A 20890-nucleotide genomic window follows, 5' to 3' on the forward strand; every position below is an offset into this window, starting at 1 on the left:
GTAGAAAAAGGACTTTGCTTTGCTTAGTTTGTCAGCTGGTTCTACTGTAATACATGACTGCCCACCTGTGGCACTCCTTTAACAATGGCATGAGACTACTCCACGATGGTGCAGTGCCAGCCAAATGTTTGTAAATGTAAAGTTGGTGTGCATACCTCTCCTGCTTTAATATGAAATCTTATATATCGATATATGTGCAGACTCTCTGTCTAAGAAAATGCAATTATCCAGGCCTTGGCCAAGGTTTTCATTGAGGCTGTGGGGCCAGTGGCTCTCCAGCTTGTTTGTGGGTGCAGTTTATTGAATTATGTCTTTTTATATTAACTTGATTAGCATGATGTAGAGTTGGATATTTCTTGTCTTTTAGTATTATATTATATCTATATATATGTATAGTATTTATTATATCATATTTATGTATGCAGACTATTGTGACTCTGTGTCCTTATTTAAGTCATTATCATTGCATCAATTATTCTCTAAAAAAAGGAAATCGACCAAAACCTTGAATCTGTGTACTCCATATAACATGTTATGAAATGATGTATGATTTCTGTTAGTGCTCTGATCCCCGGCATTATCTATTATCTGTTTATGTATGTTTTCCTGCTGTTTGTTAATACAAAGTAAAAAAAAAAGACAACAAAATAAATAAAATAATGCATAAATAAATGCCTTGTTTGTTTTGTCTATTTTGCGTTTAACACATAGGTCTATTTGCATAACTGTAAACCCCGAGCAAAGACAAAGCTTAGGATTTACTCTATTGCAAAACAGCCGCATAAAACTATCATCTAAAAACTTTCTCAAAATTAAATCCAGAGACACTTTGGTTAAGCTTTTTCCTTTTTCTTTTTAAATTACTATTTTAAATATTTGTTGAACCTCTATAATGTTCCACACACCAATAGGCCATCATCTTTTTTCACTGAGAACCTACCTGGATGTACAGGTAATAGTTTGTGAACTAATGTGACCTTAATCTAAAAAGATATCTGCATATGTATGTATATGCATGTCGTCGTCAGACCGCCAGCTGAGAGACTGATGTGACCTGATTTGTCCTCTTCTATGTGCCAATATTGCACGTGAACGCGCGTGCTCGTAACCTCATGCATGTCTGTTCTTCTGAGCATGCTGCTTTCAGGTGTAACTCGGAAATTTGAAGGAACTATATCAATGTCCCGCCTAATTAATAATAAAAGAACGCGTGCCAAAAAGGTTAGATACGCATTACATTGTGTAAATTATATTAGATTTATCGTGTTGATAAAATGCTTCTGAGCGATAGGGCGTGACGTCCGAATTACCTTGCCTTTAACGTCATATGGCTTAAAGCGTCATAATGGGATGTTAATGTATATCGGCCGCAGAGTGCTCAAATTTCCGAGTGTCCCTGAAGACAGCGTACCTCCATCAGCACCCTGACGCTAGCTATCTCAACTTTCTTTTTGTTCCTCCGGGAGTTTGAGTCCTTCACTAAACGCCGCAAGACCAACAAGGAGAAGAAAGAACGTAAACGCCACGATAAAAAAAAAACACTTAAAGAAACAGCCATGAAGTTGTCAATGATTCGCAGTGCCTGTGGCAGCATTCGGATACATCCAGCCCGACCAGGAAGCAGAGTCAGCGGCTTTCCGAGGAGATGTCTACCGGTTGGTCCTGCCAACGGTCGGATCTTCATCCGGGCGGCAAGCGCTACTAGCAGCGGCGGTACCAAGCAGAAGTTAGCTGTTAACTTTGGGCAACTGTCCCAAAAGGAAGATGGGTTAGAGAGCGACAGTGTTTTGAGGTAAACAGGAAATAAAAACGGTAAAACATACGTGACCACACGTTACTGAATTAATGTTTTCTTTGTGTTATTTTTAACCAAATATAAGATAAAAGTCGAGTTTGCTGCAGAAATAAACAATGGTCAGTATCTTCCGACTCGCCGTAGCTTTTGTAGTTGGATAGCGGCCAGTTTCGCACGTGTAGCCGGTATCATCAGAGGGTCTCCAGCCAGCTGATGTAACTCTGCTCCGTTGTTGCCAAACACACTATGCTAAAATGTGCCTAGGGAATTACGCCAAAACACATATGGGTGAATGTGCTGTACTGAAGAGTTATGTGACACAAACTGAGACACCTAGATGTGGATTTAGCAGTGTTAAAGATCCTGCAGAATATATAGGTCAGTGTGTTAACTGTAGATATTAACATATGGGCCCCTCCCACACTTTATCACATGCGCAGTTAGGTGCTCACTTGCAATTATTGTTAATTTAATTTTTAAACACATATTTCCGTGATACTTTTTGGTTTTACTGGAGTGTTATTCCCTTAACTGCAGCAAAGATGGCTAAATTACCCTCTTTATGATGTATTAAGTGGGATTACATAGGGGTTTCACAGGGGGTATTATTATGTCATTTGAAGAGGGCAAGTGAGAGAGTTTGAGGCATAATTTACAGCCACAAACACAGCATAGCCCTAAATGGATGATTGGGCATTGTTTACCAGTTTGTTTTCTCTCACAGGGATGTGATTCAGAGCACCGAGGAGGCCATGTTGGCTCTGCAGAGAAGGAATCCATCAGTCCAACCTTTGCTAGCCATTATACAGGTATTGTAAGCAAAAACAGAAGAATGAGAACATGTGTGTAAATACAAGTTACTCTTTTGTGAAAGGTTGCCTTGAAGTATTTTAAAAACCTAGAGTAAAAAAAAAAAGTAGTATGATGCCAATTTACCTCAGCAGAGTTGTGCTGTGCTAGTAGTGACCTAATTACATCAGGTTTATGATTTCACTGAAGCCATTGAAGATGCCGGTGTAATCAGGTCTGTGGGTTATTTTTCTCAGTGTGCTGTTTTTATCTCAAAGGCAGGTAAAGATGACAGCTTGTTGGAGATCAATAAGAAAATGGCAGAAACGGTAAATTTCTCTCTTGCTCTTATCCATGTTGTCTTTTCCACAAATCTACTCAACAGTTCAACCCTCTCCTTGTCTGTGTGTCAACAGATCGGCATAAATGTCATCCAGATTTGTCTGTCAAAGGAGTGCAGTGAAGATGAAGTAAGTGAAGCTGACTCACAAATATGGCTGGTTTACCTCAGCGGCAAATAACAAGGAAATCTCTTCCCGCCCCGTTGTTATTTAGTAAGTCGGTGCATGATTTACCCTTCCTGTGGCTTTTGTCTGTGCAGCATATGATCATAGTGGTTGTGTGGAGTGTAATTACAACATAAGGTTTGATGTCGTTAAAACCTAACTTGACTTACAGTAATCATCTATCAACTGTTACATGACTAATCCCTGATTTCCTAATACATTTAGTCACTTTTTAGGGTTCTGTTTCATTTCATTTTTCACTACATGGTATTTCCCAACATTGTGTAACTGGGACTAGAAAAACAGTCTCTCAGCTGTGGCTCTCTTTGCCCAGACTGAAGTAGCCTCTTGAGTCGTATAGAAAGGATGAAACCCTGGGAACAGCTCAGGCATTTCTTCTGACAGTTGATGATTTGTATTACAGCTCCTGGCCTCAAGGACTCAACTAATGTACTGATCCACTGCTCTTCACACATCTTGCCTCTGTTTTATCAAAATCTCCACCACCAATCTGCCACAACTGTTTTCTCCCACCTTCCCTTCCTCCCTCAGAAATTATTACGATATTTTATGTGCTGTCAGGAGCACTGACGTGTTAAATTTGATGGTGCACTTGCTGTCTCACTCTTTCCCTTGTTGTTAATCAGCACTTTTCCCTTTAAAGATCAAGATACTTAATCTTTTAGTTGTGAAGGCCGGAGTTTTCTGTAGACCATACAGCCTTCAGACAGTGCTTGTACCAGCATGTGTGACATTAACATTTTAATGTGTTACATTTCCACGATTGCAACTGTGCTCGCAAATACTGTAAACTTGTTCCACCAAAAAACTAATTTCTGTTTGTATGTGTTTTGTCTTTGTGTGAATGCATGTAGATTGTAGAGGAGGTGTTGAAACTGAATGAAGACCCCAGGGTGCATGGAGTTTACCTCCACCTCCCCCCTGCTTCCCTCACCAATAGAGTGCTGAGCACACTGAAACCAGAGAAGGACGTAGACGGGTAAAAACCTGCAAAAGCCAACTCCAATCACTGCATTTAAAAACTGCTGAATTTTCGAATCTCAGTGACATAACAGTGAAGAGCGTATCTCTTCCAAATGTCACATGCTGTTTAAATATCTTTAACTGTGTTGATTTAAGATATGTTGTCTTCCCTAAATCATTTGTATTCTCTTAAAACTGGCATGGCCCGTTGTTTCATGTGTCGACAGTAGACATTTTTATGCAGCAGTCTGCCAGGTATCAGCTGTCTTAACAGAAATAAACCCATACACTCACATGGTACATCAAATGAGAAAAGGCTGCACAGTATTAAGATCGTCTAAATGCAGAGTGTGTGACTTCAGCAGACAAGTAATTTGGAAGGCACCCTTCATAATCAACACAAATTGACAAAAAGACTAAGATCAGCCAGGACAAATCATGTAAAGCAAAGTCATGAAAAATAGTTGAGGTTGTTCTGTTGTGTTTTTTGACCTGCAATCCTAGAAGTGACAAGCCTCCAGGGAGGAGAATTATTAATTTATTTTGATATATGGAAAATGGATTCTATTGTATTTATGTCCATTTTTGTCTTGATATAGGATATCCGATTTGAATGTGGGCCGTCTGGTACGAGGAGACCTGAGCAAAGGCTTTGTGCCTCCCATTGCAAGCGCTGTCCTGTATCTGCTGGAGAAACACGGTATACACTTCGACATCTGTAGCTGTAACAGTGCTTACATTTACCTCTAAAGGGACACTATTCAGAGACGTAACAGCATGCAAAATGCAGGTGAAGCTGATAAAATGAAAGCGTGAGTCTGATCATGGAAAGCAACAGTAGCAGCAAGGCCCGACAATCAGAGCCTGTTTAGACCTGGCATTAACATGCGTTTTGGTGATTTAAACACAAGTGGACAGCCAAGACACATTGCTGTTCATTCCTGTGCCTGTCATGTGTCTCCAGCTGATCACTTGTGTTCAAATTTTGTTACTGGCACACGGACAGTTATTATGTCCACAAGTTTGCCAGCTGCTGTGTAGCGTCCTTGCTAGTCATGTTAGTGGTTGTGTCAGTACAACTAGAGATATCGCTGTCAGCAGAATTCCATAGGGCAAAATGATGGCTGTGCACGCAATGCTTTGTCCAACTTGACATAAAATGAGTAAGTTATATAGCGTTAGTGCGCTGTCACCAACCACCACGTCCTGCACTGGTGACACAGTCCTTACTGGGGACACATTAGCAGTTATGCTACACAAGAACATGTGGTCTAATTCATCCCAAAGCACCTCGGCAAGTTGTTTGAATGGTCGGATTGCAATGCTTCTTGGTGTTTCCTTACACTTGTAATTAGCACTGTCCACTTGTGATCAGATCACCCAAAAGGCATGTTGATACCAGGTGTAAATAGGGCTTCTGTATTATTGTGTCACACCAGATCGTACTCGTTAGTAATTTTATTAGATGCAGCTGTGTTTATCCAAAGTGCACTGTATCAATTGTGTTTTGGGTAGTATGTAGTTAGTACATGTAAGAATTAGTGGTGAATGTACTAATTTTCATATTTATACTTCTCATATGTATATAACCTTGAAAAAATGTCAAATTTGGGAATTGAACAGAAAAAGGCTTTTGCAAATGTATACTCACTGTGCACCTACAAGATTTTGGCACTGGGACACACATTAGAAAATGCTGACAGCCAACTTAGTGCTGAGTTGGGACCAATTTGAGACACATCATGAGGTTCAGAGGGCAGGGGTCAAAGTTCAGATGTACATAGGGTCACAGTTATTCTGAGTGTCCCTGATAGAGTTAGTTCAGATTAGCTAACATGTGACGCAGTTTTTCAACATGCAATGACTCGAAAGTGAATCATTTCTATCCAGTTGCACTATTATACAATGTGGTAAATTTCCAAATCTAAAGTTTATGGGCATTAGATTTAAAAATTTCCCACATATCAGCTTATCTGTAATTATGACCACAATGTTGCACAAAGTTATTAAACACCTGCTTTGTGAATGGTGTGCAAAGTTATTGGCATACATGTCTTATTAGTAGGCATTTTGATATGTATCATGAGCACTCGACTACATGGGCTTCACTGTAATTGACATGTAGATCACATTGGGAGTTTGGTTGTTCATGGAATAAATAAGGAAGGTTATGTTGTGCATTAAAACATTTCTGCAGATACTCCTTTGGAGGGGAAATCTGTGCTGCTGGTCGGAGGAGAAGAACCTCTTGTGGTGTCCCTGCAGTGCCTGATTGAAAGGAATGGAATGGTAGCTCTCAAGAGTCATTGGAGCTCCAAGAGTCTACAGAGACAGGTGTGTTTGTATGTATGTGATTATTTTCTCCCTTTTCTTCTCAACACTTTTTTACCCAAGTTTACTTTAGACTTGAAAGGAGACCTGTAAAAAATTTGTTGTTTGGTCCATGTTTCTGTTTTTGCTCAGCTTGGCATTCTTTTTCTGTGTCTACTTTTATCATTTGTTTGGAAAGACACTGCTAAAGCCTTAATGCTGTTTTTCACATTATCCTCTTCTTATGCTCTGTATCCTTAAACATCTGTTGTTATTCGTTGCACCAGCTCCAAGATATGTAGTTTTAGTGGCTGACCACATGGAGTCAGTCTCTGCTTCTTCAAATGCAAGTCATAAAATATCACAATCAGATGAACAGAGCCTGTTTGAACAGTTGTGCTGCACATATTTCCACTGGCCAGTCACATTTCCCAGAAGGAACTTAGTCATTAAGGTTGTTTATGCCTGTCACGCACTCTTTTTGCTTCTTCTTTTTAACTTCCCTCTCTGTTAAAGTCTTCATATCTAATTTCTTCTCCTTTCCTTATTTCCTAGATGATGCAAGCTGATGCTGTGGTCCTGTTAGGAGCAGGGAATATAGATGTCCCACCCACCTGGGTTAGACCAGGGGCTGCTGTCATCTGCTGTGAGCCCACCATGGAGACAGGTATTGTTGAGTATGTCGTCTTAGTCAGCACAATCACCCTGCATGAGTTTGATCTATAGTGGAAAATAAATTTCACTTAGCCTCTTGGCATCACACCCCTGGGTGTTGCACACTGCTTGGATTATAAACCTCATCACTGCACATAAATCCTGTTTGCTGTTGACCTTTCATAACCCATTCAAAAGGATTATAGCTGACTAAAGCACTTGAGAATGCATCTGAGCTTCCATAGACATACTACTGTAGTCTATATTCTGGAAGTGTAAGAGGTGTGATGTATAACAGAACAGCGTTGGTGTCTAGTGTAGCACATAACATACACGTTTGGCAGCATTTTCCAAAAGATAACAATGCCAAAACATGGCAGTAACGATCATTTACTGTCCCTGTTATGTGTCGGTTGATCTCTTTCTCTGCTCGAAGGGTAAGGAGCTCCCTCACCTTATTGTGTCATCAAATTGCAAATATTTTCAGTTGCTGTTCCTCTCTGAGTTAGCTGCTAACTGCAGCTAGTTACTTTAAAAATCTCTGGTGGCGGACTGCAAACATAACACATTGTCAAAATATCACACTCATCCTGCCCTGCCAGTTGTCTCTTTTACACAGACAACAATTTGGCGCTGTTACTACCTCCGTAGCTGGCTTTAAGGCAACACAAGTCTGTCCCCCATTCCACGATTGTACCTTTTATACAAGAAAACAAGGCAGAATAACGGCGCAACATTCCAGCCTTGAAAAGGCAGTGTAAAAGGGGCTACAGATGAACAAAACTTTTCCTATTTTTTGTACAAAGTGTTTTAATCTTCAGATTCAGAATGCAGACAAAATAACACTTCCTCCAACATCAGTTTTTTAAACCTTTCATGCTACACTCCTCCTAATGTACTTGACTGGTCATTAATCAAAGCACAGAAGTCACTGAGGGTTTCTGATTGGTTATGAATTGAAATACAAGATTGTGTGCCATTACAGTTTCACTCACATGGAGGTGCTATCACACAAGGAAACTTTAAAACAACACACACAAACTGAAGCCAACCACAGGTTTGTCATAGTTTTACCCAAGATCATTTTCTAATCTTCATTTCTGGTCTTCTTCTTTATGCTTTCCCACCAGCTCTACCTTACAAATTAGATTTCTCACACATCCATTTTGTCCTTATCAAGGATTCATCATTATCACCCAGGAACAAGGACGCCTTCCTCTCAGGCTTAGTGTCTTTCACAATGAGCTTTCATGTATTTCAGTTTCAAAACAACCCAGACTTTGTTCTTAATCTCTTGGTGGATATGAGATGCATCTATTCATGCTAGCGGAGAGGATGATAACAGGAATTCCCCTCAAACACCTTATTGTGCAAAGACTCTCTGAAGTTCCTTCAGGATGATCTGTCTTCCTCTCTGTTAATATTTTCTGTCTGATCATCTCTGCCTCATAGTCTCTCATGATTACAATGAACACACATAGGTTATGCAAATAAGATATGTACTGGGAATGAAAATAAACCAATTTTAGTTATGCATTTTAAATAAACATTTGACAATGAATGTTTTTATTCAACAAGTGCATTTATGATGCTGTTTTTTGTTTTAGATGAAGATGGTACTGAGATGTCCTCAAAGTCTGGGTTAGGATACCTCACAGCAGCTTACAGAACACAGGTGCGCCTCTTTGTTTCTGTCTCCATTCTTGCCCCGTTCGCTTACTATATTCTGTCTTTTCTTGTTCTTAAGCTTTCTACCTTCCTACCTCCCTCTCTGTGTCTACTAGAATGTGGTGCGCAGTTGCAGTCGGTGGCTCAAGGAGCAGCAGTACCGCCCATGGCATCTGCGCAGCCTCAAACTGCAGCCCATGACCCCTGTACCAAGGTATACACTACTATCTGTAAGGGGCTTTAAGAAATTCATCCACATCCACGTGGTCTTACAATCTTTTTCACACATCATACTGTTCTCTTACTTGTACCTTAGAGACTTTGTCCATGTGTTTGATGCTTTAAAATTAAATCAACCTGAATGGTTTATCATGCTTTCTGTGGTTGTCAGTGACATAGAGATCTCCAGAGCTCAGACTCCAAAGCCAGTGGACCAGCTGGCTGAGGAGATTGGTTTGCTGCCAGAGGAGCTCGAAGCCTACGGCAGGAGCAAAGCTAAGGTCCGGCTCTCCTTATTGGACCGCCTCCACAAACAGCCTGATGGGAAATATGTACTGGTTGCTGGGTGTGTATGACCTACTCATCAACTGAATCCTTTTTCTTAATTATCATGTTCCTTCAGTGCCACCTAGTGCTTAATTTTGTGATGTAAAAATGAAGTAAGTTCTATTTGTGCTCAGCAAGAGATCACTCTCTCTCTCTCCTTTGTTTATGGTATTATCTTAAGGGGATACTTCACCCCCCAAATGACCATTTGTATATCACTTACTCACCTCGTGTTACATTGAATTTGTAAAGGAAATTTGATTTCCTTCATGTCTCCACAGTAAACACTACGTAAGAGTCATTCATATACAGATGGTCATTTGGGGATAAAGTATTCCTTTTAAAGGCACGTATTGATTATTTGACAGCAGACTAAATGTGATTGTGACATGAATGCACAGAGATTCAGTCACATCATGCACACCAAAAAACAAAAAAGGAAATTTCAAAAAAAGAATTCTGTGTTTTCTCTATGTCTAGTATAACTCCCACCCCACTGGGCGAAGGTAAAAGCACGGTCACCATCGGCCTTGTCCAGGCCCTGACTGCCCACCTGAAGCTCAACTCCTTCGCCTGTCTGCGACAACCTTCTCAGGGACCTACTTTTGGGGTTAAAGGTCAGCAATGAATGCTTACATCCTTGTGGTAAATGTATATGGCATTTCTGTCTGATAAGTATGCTTTCACTTGCTCTTTAGCTTTCTCTTGACCACGTTAATATGATACAGTAGTGTTTGATTTTGTGGACTGTCGTTCCAAAATAATAAGTTGTATATTTTTTTTCTAAGAATGTTATCACATTTAATAACAACTTCAGTCACATTTTCATGTTGCAGGAGATGTCCAGCTGTTTGAAATGGTTTGGATGTTATTTTGTAATGAAACACTTCATTTTGTTTCTCTTCCGATTGAAAACATTGATTGGGGTTTGGACAAGGCCACAGACAGGCGCCCAAACCAGCAGTTAGGAATGTCTCAAGTAACTGTTTGATAAGCTGTCTTTGTCAGCGTGTGGCTAGCGTTTCATACCCTGCTACATTTCGTGCAGGGGTGGAGTAGTTCACTCAGAGTCCACCACTCAGCATTCCTCCTTTGTGTGTCCCTGTCCTGTTTGTCTGCCTCTGACTGTGCTGCCTCTTCTCTGTGCCTAGGGGGAGCTGCAGGAGGGGGATATGCTCAGGTCATCCCTATGGAGGAGGTAAGACACACTGACACTCTCAGTGCTCCCTAGCAGGACTAACGCAGGCTTCAAAGACCTAAGACACACAAAGACTCACACTAGTTAAGACACACACACACACACGCAACCCCTGGAGCTGTGGCATAATATTGCCTGTGACTAAATCACTGTCTGTAAAGGCAGGGAGGGAGGAGTGAGAGGGATCTGGAGACACAGAGCTTTCAACAAGGCAGCCTCCTTCTCTCAAACCAAAACACCAGATTTATTCCACTTTTTTACCACTCCCTACTCTCACCTCCTCACAATGTTTTTGTTTCCTTTAAATCGAAGGGCTCATGCCAAACAGAGACAATATTAGACATAATATTTTTAAAGACCTAGGGCAGTGATACTCAACTCACGGCCCACAGACCAAATCTAGCCCACGATAGGGTGCCAGGAGGCCCACTGACCATTTTGTAATTCACAATGAAAATAAACTGATTCACACTGGCATTTATTTTGTACTTTGAATTTAAATAATGTGCTGGAGTGTACAAAAAGCAGCACAATAAAGCGTATTACTTCTTTAATAAGAATGCAGGTTCTTGGCAAGTTCTTGAATACATTGGAAAGTAGGATTTTTTTTAATGGTTTTCCTTTTCTGTAAAATGATTAGGGTATTATGGAGACACAACTCAACATTCTGGCTCTATGTATTAAGTTCAGTTTTCTTTGTTGTATTTGTTTTTATATGTTCATATCATTCTTTATGTTTACCTGTCATTTTTATTTTCTGTACTATCTATTTTAATTCGCTTTTATGCTACTTTCTGCTATAACTGATTTACAGAAGGCTCAGAAAGATAATGCTGTTTATCCCTGAGAGATGAGAATGGTTAAGTTGTCTGTCTGGACCTTGTCATAATTCACTACAAAGGGAATTTAAAAAAAGTCTGTATTAAAAACAGAGCGAGAGGAGGATCAAAGCCCCGAATTTTGTCAAATCCTAGAAATGCCACTACCTGACTCATGTGGGTCTGCTGCAACTGGCTATGTGGTGCTGCAGTGACTGTATTTGCCTAATTTATTCATTTTATCTGATATATATAATTAATGTTTGTTTATTAAGCCCCTGGCAAAATCATGAGATTACTTAATTTGAAGCTACATTTATCATGGGAAAACAAATTTTTATTGTTAGAAGTTTTATTTCCACTGGTGCCATACAGACTACCACAATATGTACCACTATGTTACAAGATTAATACTTTGATTTCACCTCTCTTTCACAGTTTTTTTCCTTCTCTGTTTTGTCTGTCTTGTCCTTCAGTTCAACCTCCATCTGACTGGTGACATTCACGCCATCACAGCAGCCAACAACCTGTTGGCAGCAGCCATCGATGCCAGGATGCTCCACGAGGCAACACAATCAGACAAGGTGACTTTGAGACGATGTCACTTAGTAATAATAATAGTAGTAATAGTAATACACCCCCAGAAATGTGAACCTGTTGTTTTGTTTTGACCTGGACGCTTTCATAATGACAATCTTGATTTTCCTGTTTTTGTACAAAATTCCAAACGCTAGAGATTTACTATTAAGATGTTTTTCTCTGTGATTTAAGAAAGGATATTATGCATTATGTTTATTATTCAATCGTAGCTTTCTAAATTAAGTATTTCAGTCATGCATACATGTGAATGTTCTGGGTATTAATTGCAAAAATGGAAAAAAATGCAGTGAACAAATGTATATGATTAGTTTAATAGCTCTGTTTTTGGTTCGACCTCACTATGTGTACAATCTTATCTTGTGATATGAGTAAATCAACCATGTGTCACAGAGACAATTAACTAATCTATGTAAGAGCATGCTTTTTACAGCCTAATTATATTAATCAGTCACATCCATTATGTGATTGTGTATTTGGTGTGGTGCATTCTATTCAAGAAAACATTATTATCTTCCAAAATGCAATTAAATGTACTTTATATGCATATACTGTACACACTCAGACTTAATTTAATTGTTTTCTTCTGCCTCCAAGGCCTTGTTTAATAGACTGGTCCCTTCAGTGAATGGAGTCAGAAGATTTTCACCCATCCAAATCTCCAGGCTACGTGTAAGTCCAAACACTGCAGTGCCAGAATCTCTTTTGTCATCAGTCATAAATAGCCAGATCATGCTGTGTTGAGCTGTTGTTAAAAATAAAAACATATGCTTTTGTCCACCAGGGGACCTCAGTGAGCCTATCATAAAATATCCCTTCTTTCCCTCCACCATGTCCTCATCTCCAAATATTTGTTTATGTCTCATGAAGCTTCTAGGAAGGAGAAGTTTGAACATGTGTGTGTGTGTGATGTCTCTATGATGAGATGTTGAAAGGACTATTAAATATTCATTGGTTTTAATGGACAGAGTGAGAGATAAAGAGTCACATGTGTTTTTAAATGGAACACTACCAGTGAACCTTTTGAACCTGACAGTGAATCATCAGAATACTTTTGGATTACTTAAAACTCAAACACTGAAAATCTTGCGCCTTATGCTAGAGAAATGGACGTAACCACAAAAATCTGAATCCCACAATTTTTTTTTCTGTTTTAACATGTCAAATCATTTTCAATGAAAATAAAAAGCATTTGTCATATTCAGCATTTTCTGTCGGTCAAATCAAAATTACCCATCAGTTACTGCTATGAAGTGAAGCACTTATCTAAAAAACTCCGTATGTCAAACTTGCTTTGCTGTGTTTTTAAAGGCTTAAGCAAAATGACAATTTAAAAATCCAATTTTAAGTGATTATAGTTGCTTATTTTTTGCAATCTGATTATGTCATCTCAATTACACGTAGTCCGTTACTACCCAACCACGACTGGAGAGCACAGAATGTTAACACCCAGGTACACAACGTCAAACGTAACCACCTGATGCTGGCAGCTTCGTCTTTATTGAGGGAGAATTAGGAATTAAAAAATGCCAGTCCAGTTAGAATGACTTAATGTTATATGAATACCAATAGAAGTCCAGAAAAGTATCGATATTTAGGTACTGACCAGTCAGAAAGCCGTATCAATTTTGTACCGGTTCTTGATACGCATCCCTACTTACAGATAATCCTCTGATCTTTTTTCTCTTTTCTATTCCAGCGTCTTGGGATCAATAAAGCAGATCCTGCATCTCTCACACCCCAGGAAGTCAGCACCTTTGTTCGTCTTGACCTCGACCCCTCCAAGATCACCTGGCAGAGAGGTATATATAGAAGTGTAGGAATTCACTCTTAACATTATATCTGGTCTCCGCCTTCTAATACTGAAACTTTAACTGCAACTGTGTTATTTACTCAAATGGTGATATTATATGGCGTCAGAGTCCTGCCAGGGTCTGATTTTCAAAACCTGCTCCGAACTGGCAGTGGCGTGCAATACTGCACCCGCTCTGCCACCCGCACAAGTTAGTTACGACCATCAATCACAAGATCTGCAGCCCAACCCAAAACCACAAATGCTTTTATAACCATGCAGCTTTCAAAACAATTGTTGAGGGCATTTCCTTTGGGATAAATAAAGTTCTATCTTATCTTATTTCATGCATGGGAAACTTTAGACAATATATCTTAAAACAAAGGTAATTCAGGTTAAAAAAAAGCAGAAGTATGCTTGTTCTCAAAATAAATAGCAGCACATCTCCACAGTTAACATGCCCATCAGTAACTTTCCTGATTAAAGCGGCGGTCATATTCCAGCTGGCACAGACGATAGAGCTGATGCACAAAGCCAGCAGTCACAGGATTAAAACCACAAAACATTTAATTAAATCATTCTTCTTCTCAGTTTTATTTTGACATTTGGCATCCACCAGCCACGATCCAACCCACATGTTCTTAGTTTAACTCAGAACTGAACCTGAAAAGAAAATTAAGACAAAACAGGTCACCTCCTGGTACCTGACCCGATGCAGGACTCTGTATGGCGTGTGCTGTGCCCACCACACTGGCACAAACATTTCTCATAATTGGGATAATGATATGAAGGATATTTTGTTGATGTCATAATTAATATTGTTGCATTTCGCTGGAGCATTAAATGCTAATGCTTGCTACACAACACAAAGTATGACTATCACGCAAATCTAATTTTCATGAAAGAAGTTTTGTCAAACATCCCATGTTTCATAAACTTTACAGAGTCACATGCAGTCTCGAATTAGAATAGATTATTTTTTCATTTTTGAAAATATGTTGGTGTTCTCGTCAATGAAAATTGACTGTGACAACTCTTTATGGCTTGTGTTCATATAGATTTAACACATCTAATGTAAAAGTGTGACAGTCATCACTCACAAGGTAATAAATGTGGGTGTAGCAGGAGAGGGAATAGCTGCCTCAGTGGTAGCTGTGTTTGGTTTTAAGCTGTCAGTGAGAACAACCAGCCGGGTGCTGCTATGACTGATGTGTTATTTACTCTGGTGGCTCCAGAGGGCACTCTTAAAAGACGAACCCTGGAGATTAAAAACAGATTTACAACCTAATGTTACGTGGGTGTAACCATGTGTCATGTGTTCATGAAACAAAGCATGTTTTTTTTTCCTTTCCCCTTCACTTTTTATCAAACCAACATGAGGAGAATGTTTGACTAATGTGGTTTCTGGGCTCATTATAACAACAGTATAGCCACAGATTTCTAGCCACATTATCAGAGAATAGGCCAAGGGCTGAGTAAAGAAACTTTAAGTAGCAAATCTGTCATTGCATAAGCGCTTTGAGTGTGTCATCACCTACTCACAATAACAGATAAGAATCTCTCTGCTTGTCGGTTATTGGGTTTAGGTGTGTGTCTGTGTGTGCAGGCCTGTGGATGTGCATTTGTGTCTGTTTACCATTGTGTGAAAATGGATTTTCACACTGAGGTTCAGGCTGTAAAACGTAAATCTTTGTGTGTGTCTGAGGTATCAGATCAAGTTATATTTACTCCTCTAAATAAGTTTAGATGTCATATCTGTCATTGATGTGTCAGTTATCTTGCTTTAAGAAATGCTGCAGGAAATTAAACTTTTCTCTTTGTCTTTGTTTCCAGTTGTTGATACAAATGACCGTTTCTTGAGGAAGATCACAGTAGGACAAGCGAGCACTGAGAAAGGACAGATCAGAGAGGTATGCAACATTCATGCCTTCACAATCTCGATCCCTCCGAATGTGTGACGTTCTTTTGAAATATTTTTCACCCACCAGCTTTGTTTTGTGTATTTCTGCAATAACCTGAATAAGAATGTTTCTGCAGTATCGGTTTTGGTCTCAGTTATCCACTGATCCTAATATGTTACATTCCAGCTCATTGCAAATATTTTTTCAGTCACTCACACAGTGTGACAAACAGTGATATCACTGCAGTGTTTTCATTGCAGAGGCTTTGAGGGTGGGTTTCATTAACAAGCCCTTCTAGGATGTTGCAATGTCCCAAATGCATCAATTAAAGGGGAATGCCACCTAAATTTAGAGTTCCATTGTGTTATTTCCACGGCCCAGGAAAGTTCCATCAATATTTGTGAACGTGGGCGACTCTCTCTCAAAGCCAGGAACCAGAGAAGTCTCAAACTTGTGATGTCATAGGGTTTAAAGTCTGGTGCTGCTCCATAGACAATGAATAGAAGACTGATTTTGTGGACCCAGAGAATGTTTTTCTTTTTTAGACTCAAATGGGCTTTATTCTACTGTAGTGTTCTCAGCTCTGAAACAGAAAATGTTCTTCAACCAATCCCCGTGAATTCTGCATGACCTTGCAATTTTGTCCAATCATAGCATCTTTTCCACAAATTTGACCAATAAGTGTAGTTTGCCCTGAGTTTCACCAATCATAGCAGTCCTCCACGCAGCATCACCAAACTCACTTTGTTGTTTCTGGTTGTAAAGATGCAGACACGTGCGACACGAACATCTCACATTTACTAACAGAAATTACTGCTGAAGCCATGCAAGGCAATTTCCTGGTGTTCCTCATGAAAGCGTAGGTAAACCGTTTGGTGGTGGAACACAAACGTCATCGATTGACAAACACTTTTCTATGGCAAAGCACACCCAGAGAGAGGCTGAAGTGCGTGGACAAGAGATGACACATATCGCCATGACAGAGGCTGTTGCATCCAGATCTTTTACACAAGCTGAGTTAGAGTAGACATGAACGGTTAAGGGTAACATTATCTTAGTTTAAATACCAAACTCAGAACAGAACAGTGAGGTTTTGATTATTAATACATTTTAGAAGAAAAAATCCCCCTATAAAGCCCGCAAAATCCTGGAGGGATTAACATGGGTGTGATATGGATAGTAAGGTGGCATGAGATGCTTGTGTTTTTAGGTAATTGTACAGTAAAACTATGAGTGAATAAAACATTTTCCCGTGTGCACACACACAGACACATCGCCCCTCCATTTCCCTCTCTTCTGTCCATGATAAAGCCCAGATGTATTTCACCCATATGTCTGTAGTAATGACAGCTAAATGAAATCCTGTAAATAAACACTTCACCTCAATGGGAAGCAAGCAGGCTTAAGTGAAAGCAAATGTTTAAAGAAGGAGAAAAGTGACACACCCACACACACACACACACACACACACACACACACACACACACCTGGAACAACCTCTGAGCTAGTTCAGCATATGTTTACATTTACCGCCATCAGTTCATCCATTCTGTTTCCCTTTTCATTCCTTTGTCCTCCACCTTCCTCCAGCACTGGACATACTATAGCCCCTCAGGGTATTATCACTGGGAGTGGGAGTAGAAATGTTGTGTTCCTTGGTGGACTGATGTGGTTTAAGTTATGTTTCTTTTTTCTTGTGACGTGGTATGGAGACTGCTTTGGTTTTCATACTCTTCCCTTTGGGAATTCCTCATTCACTCACTTTCTCTCACTTTTCTCGGTCTCTTTCTGTTTCTGACAGTTTGAAATAAATGGATAGAGAAAGTCACATCACAAAGCTAGTTAAATATGTTAATATTAATGTGTTTTCCTAAAGTTATCATGCTAATTGTTGGCCATGCTCATATGATTTGTATTCTCTCACTCATGTGATAAAGCTGGTGACTATGGTGTTTAGATAATCTGTTGTCTGCCAGTCACTGGAAATCTGCCAGTTTTCTTCCCACACTGTGATTGCTGCAGCACTGTGGTCTTCAGTCAGTCAGGAAACAAGACATTTTATTTTCTCTCAAAACTATTATTCTTTACTAAGCAGTCGCCACCTATTATAGGAAACTTCACCCACAAAATGATCATTTGTTTGTCAGTTTCTCACCCAGTGTTACGTTGAATTCACAAAGAAAACTTTTCCTCGCATGCCTCCACTGTAGACTGAAACTTATGTATGCTCTCATGAGGAGATGGAGTCTGGCTTTGAAGAGAATGGGCTGTCTGTTTGGGAAGTACTGAGCATATAACTGGATAAATGACACTTGGATTATACTGCACGAGTTGTATGAGAGATCGTTAACAGATATTTTCATTCAGTCATTTTGTGGGTGAAGTAGGCCTCTACAATAAAGTCAGATTTATTTGGGTGTTCAAGTGTAAACAGTCTGCTTAGCATTGTAGCTGCAAACCTTCACATGATTTTACACGGTAACAACCATGAAACTACAGAATTTCTGTTTGTTAATTTCATGGTGGGTAAGTGCATCTGAATTGTCTGCAGGCCACATAACAAATACTTCAATTTGTTGCCCTTGTGGTTTACACTGTATGATTTTCTTTTTTTCTCACACTCCAGACTGGGTTCGACATAGCAGTGGCCAGCGAGATCATGGCCATCCTGGCTCTGGCAGACAGCCTGGAGGACATGAAAAACAGACTGGCGCGCATGGTGGTGGGGACCAGCCGCTCAGGACAGCCAGTCACCGCAGAGGACCTGGTGAGTGTTACTGTGTGGTCTTTTTACTCAGGGAGCGTGGGGATTTTAAACCTGACAGTCTCACAGTTGGTCTTTCATTGCTACATCTTCGAATTTCTCGAGTCAGCTGTAGTTCCTTCCTTAGAGAAAGTCTCCTCATTTATCTGAACTGTCATTACCATGCAGGAAGAAATGTGAAGGTTAGGTGTGTCCCACATTTTTTGGTAGGGGAACCTGTGGTGTTGGGCTCTTGTTAATCTCCATAAACAGATATCTGTGTGTTTATGCAGAATCTGAAGGCAAGAGGACATGATTTTGGTATTGGAAGCATTCTGGTTTCTGTTTGCAGTCCAGGCAGTATTGACCAAACACGTTTCAGTGAGCTTTAGTTGCTTGCAGACACACGCAGAGTGCATTGGCCGAAATGCAATCTTGAAACCTATCAGCTATGGTCTGACAATGATTTAACTTTATTTGCTTTTTAAAGAATTGAACTGCATGCGTATGGTGATTTATTTGTATAGAGATTAGCAGAAATGATGAATGCTGAAATGATGAATGATAATTTTACATCAAAGAAGAAGTCTTTTCCCTGATATCCTCTGGCTCCACCGGAACACCCAAAATATTGGCCATCGCCCCCGTAGGCTCATCTTCCTCAGACCGTCAGCCAATGGGTTCTGAGTTTAGGCCCTTTGGTTGTTTTGGAGACACGTGTACAAAACATGTGAAACATAATTCCTCATCACCATAATTTTCTGTCAGACTTGCAGCTTACAAATTTCTGAATTCCCACTTGTCCCAGACACACTAATGTACCACTTCCCCTTTCAAAACAACATGTCTGCTCTACAGTAGGTGTAACCTGCGATTAAGATGTTAAGCAGAGTTTTCACACCTCTCACCGGATCCATCTGTGGGGTCAGCTGGTTCTGGTTTCCCACGTAAGACTGTGGCCTGTGTTGTTTCAAAGCCGTAGGAAGGAGCCCCTCTAAAGTTACATTAGTCTTTCTGATTAGGATGGATGCAAAAACATGACCACACCTCAGAGCCAGTCCCAGTGGGAATATGGTATATGCCTGTGTGTATACTAAATGTGTGGTTAGATTGCTGACAAGGCATATTATGGGAGAGACCAACAAATAGACTATAGTACCATTTATTATCTGGACAACCATTTACCCTTTCTTTACATAAATATTAGTTGTTTGTGAGGTTAAATTTTTGTCTGAGTGCTAATAACTTGTTCTTGTTTCCAACCCCCCACCCTCATATTTCTTTCTTCCTTCCTGTTAGGGTGTGAGCGGAGCTCTGGCAGTGTTAATGAAAGATGCCATCAAACCCACGTTAATGCAGACCCTCGAGGTGAGACTTGCACATAACCCCACTTAAATAGTCATTATCCTGCTCAACTGAGCGTCTCATGGTGAATATCTTGTAGAATAAATAAGGTGGCAGTTCACAGGGACAATGAGAGTATGCACTAGGCACTGCTGTCAGAGAAAAGGAAGATAGAGAAAGAGTGCTCCATGGAGAGCTTTTTAAGAAAGGATGATAGATTGACCTTTCCCTCCTATGGCTCTTTATGTTAATAGCAGTTTAGCAGTGTGTGCAGAGGACAGGTGGAGCTCTCAGGGGCAACCCCATCCAGATTCATACTGTCCTGAGGAAATAGTTCAATTTGTCGACTATAACTCTGTCTCTCAAAACATCTGGCTTTCATTTAGCTTTTGAGACATTTCTGAAAGATGACTGGACATGTGAGCACACAGGCTAATAAACAATTCTTGCATTTGCACTAACACATATATATTCTTACATTTATACATATAATGTCAGTGACCTCACGCTGTCACTGTGCCTGTGGAAAAAGCCCAGCCCTTGGGGTGATAGATGGGGAAATGGAGAGGAGTGGAGTGTGGAGGTTTAAAGGATAACAAACCAGACATCTAGTATTGATCCTCTCTGCTACAGCAAACCCCCCCTTGAAAAAAGTACCAAGTTAATAAAAGACTGGCCCATTATAGGTCCAGTGTGTAGGATTTAAGGACATCTATTGGCAGGAATGGTATAAAATATTCTTAACTGTATTTTTATTAGTTTATAATCACCTGAAAATAAGAATCATTGTTACCTGAGAAAGAGCCATTCACATTAGTAGATGGTCATCTTCCAGGGGGCTGTCATGTTATTTCTACAGTAGCCAAGAACAGACAAACACACACTCCAGATAGGGCCGCTCGCGTTCTCAACCAACATAGTTCTCCTACACACTTGGCACACAAGTTTCAGTTCTGTAGCCTCTCTGCTAGATGCTACTAAATCCTACACATTAGACCTTTAACCAACTAACCCCTCCACTAAAGCAGAGGTCTTCAGTGCTTTTAGGCCCCCTTTCAGCCAAGGACCCTTTAGCTGAAAGAGAGACGGAGGAAGGACCCCCTACTCCCTAAATTATATAAAATGGAGTTGCATATTAAATTGGCCATATGGAGATTGTCAGGCAGAGGGCGATATCAGCCTCAGGCCGCAATCCTTACCTGTATTTGCTTCTCAGGTAGGTGAGGGAGGAAACCCCACTTTCGC

The 20890-nt window shown here is 40.1% G+C and overlaps 1 protein-coding gene across 1 annotated transcript in view; it reads left to right on the forward strand.

Moving 5' to 3' along the window:
- Positions 1-1384: 1384 nt before the first annotated feature.
- mthfd1l (methylenetetrahydrofolate dehydrogenase (NADP+ dependent) 1 like) overlaps positions 1385-20890 on the forward strand; it is a 50832-nt gene continuing 31326 nt past the window's right edge. Inside the window, exons 1-19 of the mRNA XM_033647969.2 lie at positions 1385-1792; positions 2520-2604; positions 2863-2913; positions 3001-3054; positions 3966-4090; positions 4674-4774; positions 6272-6408; positions 6940-7051; positions 8646-8713; positions 8823-8920; positions 9098-9271; positions 9733-9869; positions 10404-10450; positions 11745-11852; positions 12463-12537; positions 13565-13667; positions 15491-15567; positions 18185-18325; positions 19601-19669. Of these exons, the coding sequence (XP_033503860.1) occupies positions 1557-1792; positions 2520-2604; positions 2863-2913; positions 3001-3054; positions 3966-4090; positions 4674-4774; positions 6272-6408; positions 6940-7051; positions 8646-8713; positions 8823-8920; positions 9098-9271; positions 9733-9869; positions 10404-10450; positions 11745-11852; positions 12463-12537; positions 13565-13667; positions 15491-15567; positions 18185-18325; positions 19601-19669 (1998 nt within the window). The 5' untranslated portion in view covers positions 1385-1556. The remainder of the gene's footprint in view (positions 1793-2519; positions 2605-2862; positions 2914-3000; positions 3055-3965; positions 4091-4673; positions 4775-6271; positions 6409-6939; positions 7052-8645; positions 8714-8822; positions 8921-9097; positions 9272-9732; positions 9870-10403; positions 10451-11744; positions 11853-12462; positions 12538-13564; positions 13668-15490; positions 15568-18184; positions 18326-19600; positions 19670-20890) is intronic.

This window comes from Epinephelus lanceolatus, chromosome 13 (assembly GCF_041903045.1).
Source record: "Epinephelus lanceolatus isolate andai-2023 chromosome 13, ASM4190304v1, whole genome shotgun sequence".
Taxonomy (NCBI): Eukaryota; Metazoa; Chordata; class Actinopteri; order Perciformes; family Serranidae; genus Epinephelus; species Epinephelus lanceolatus.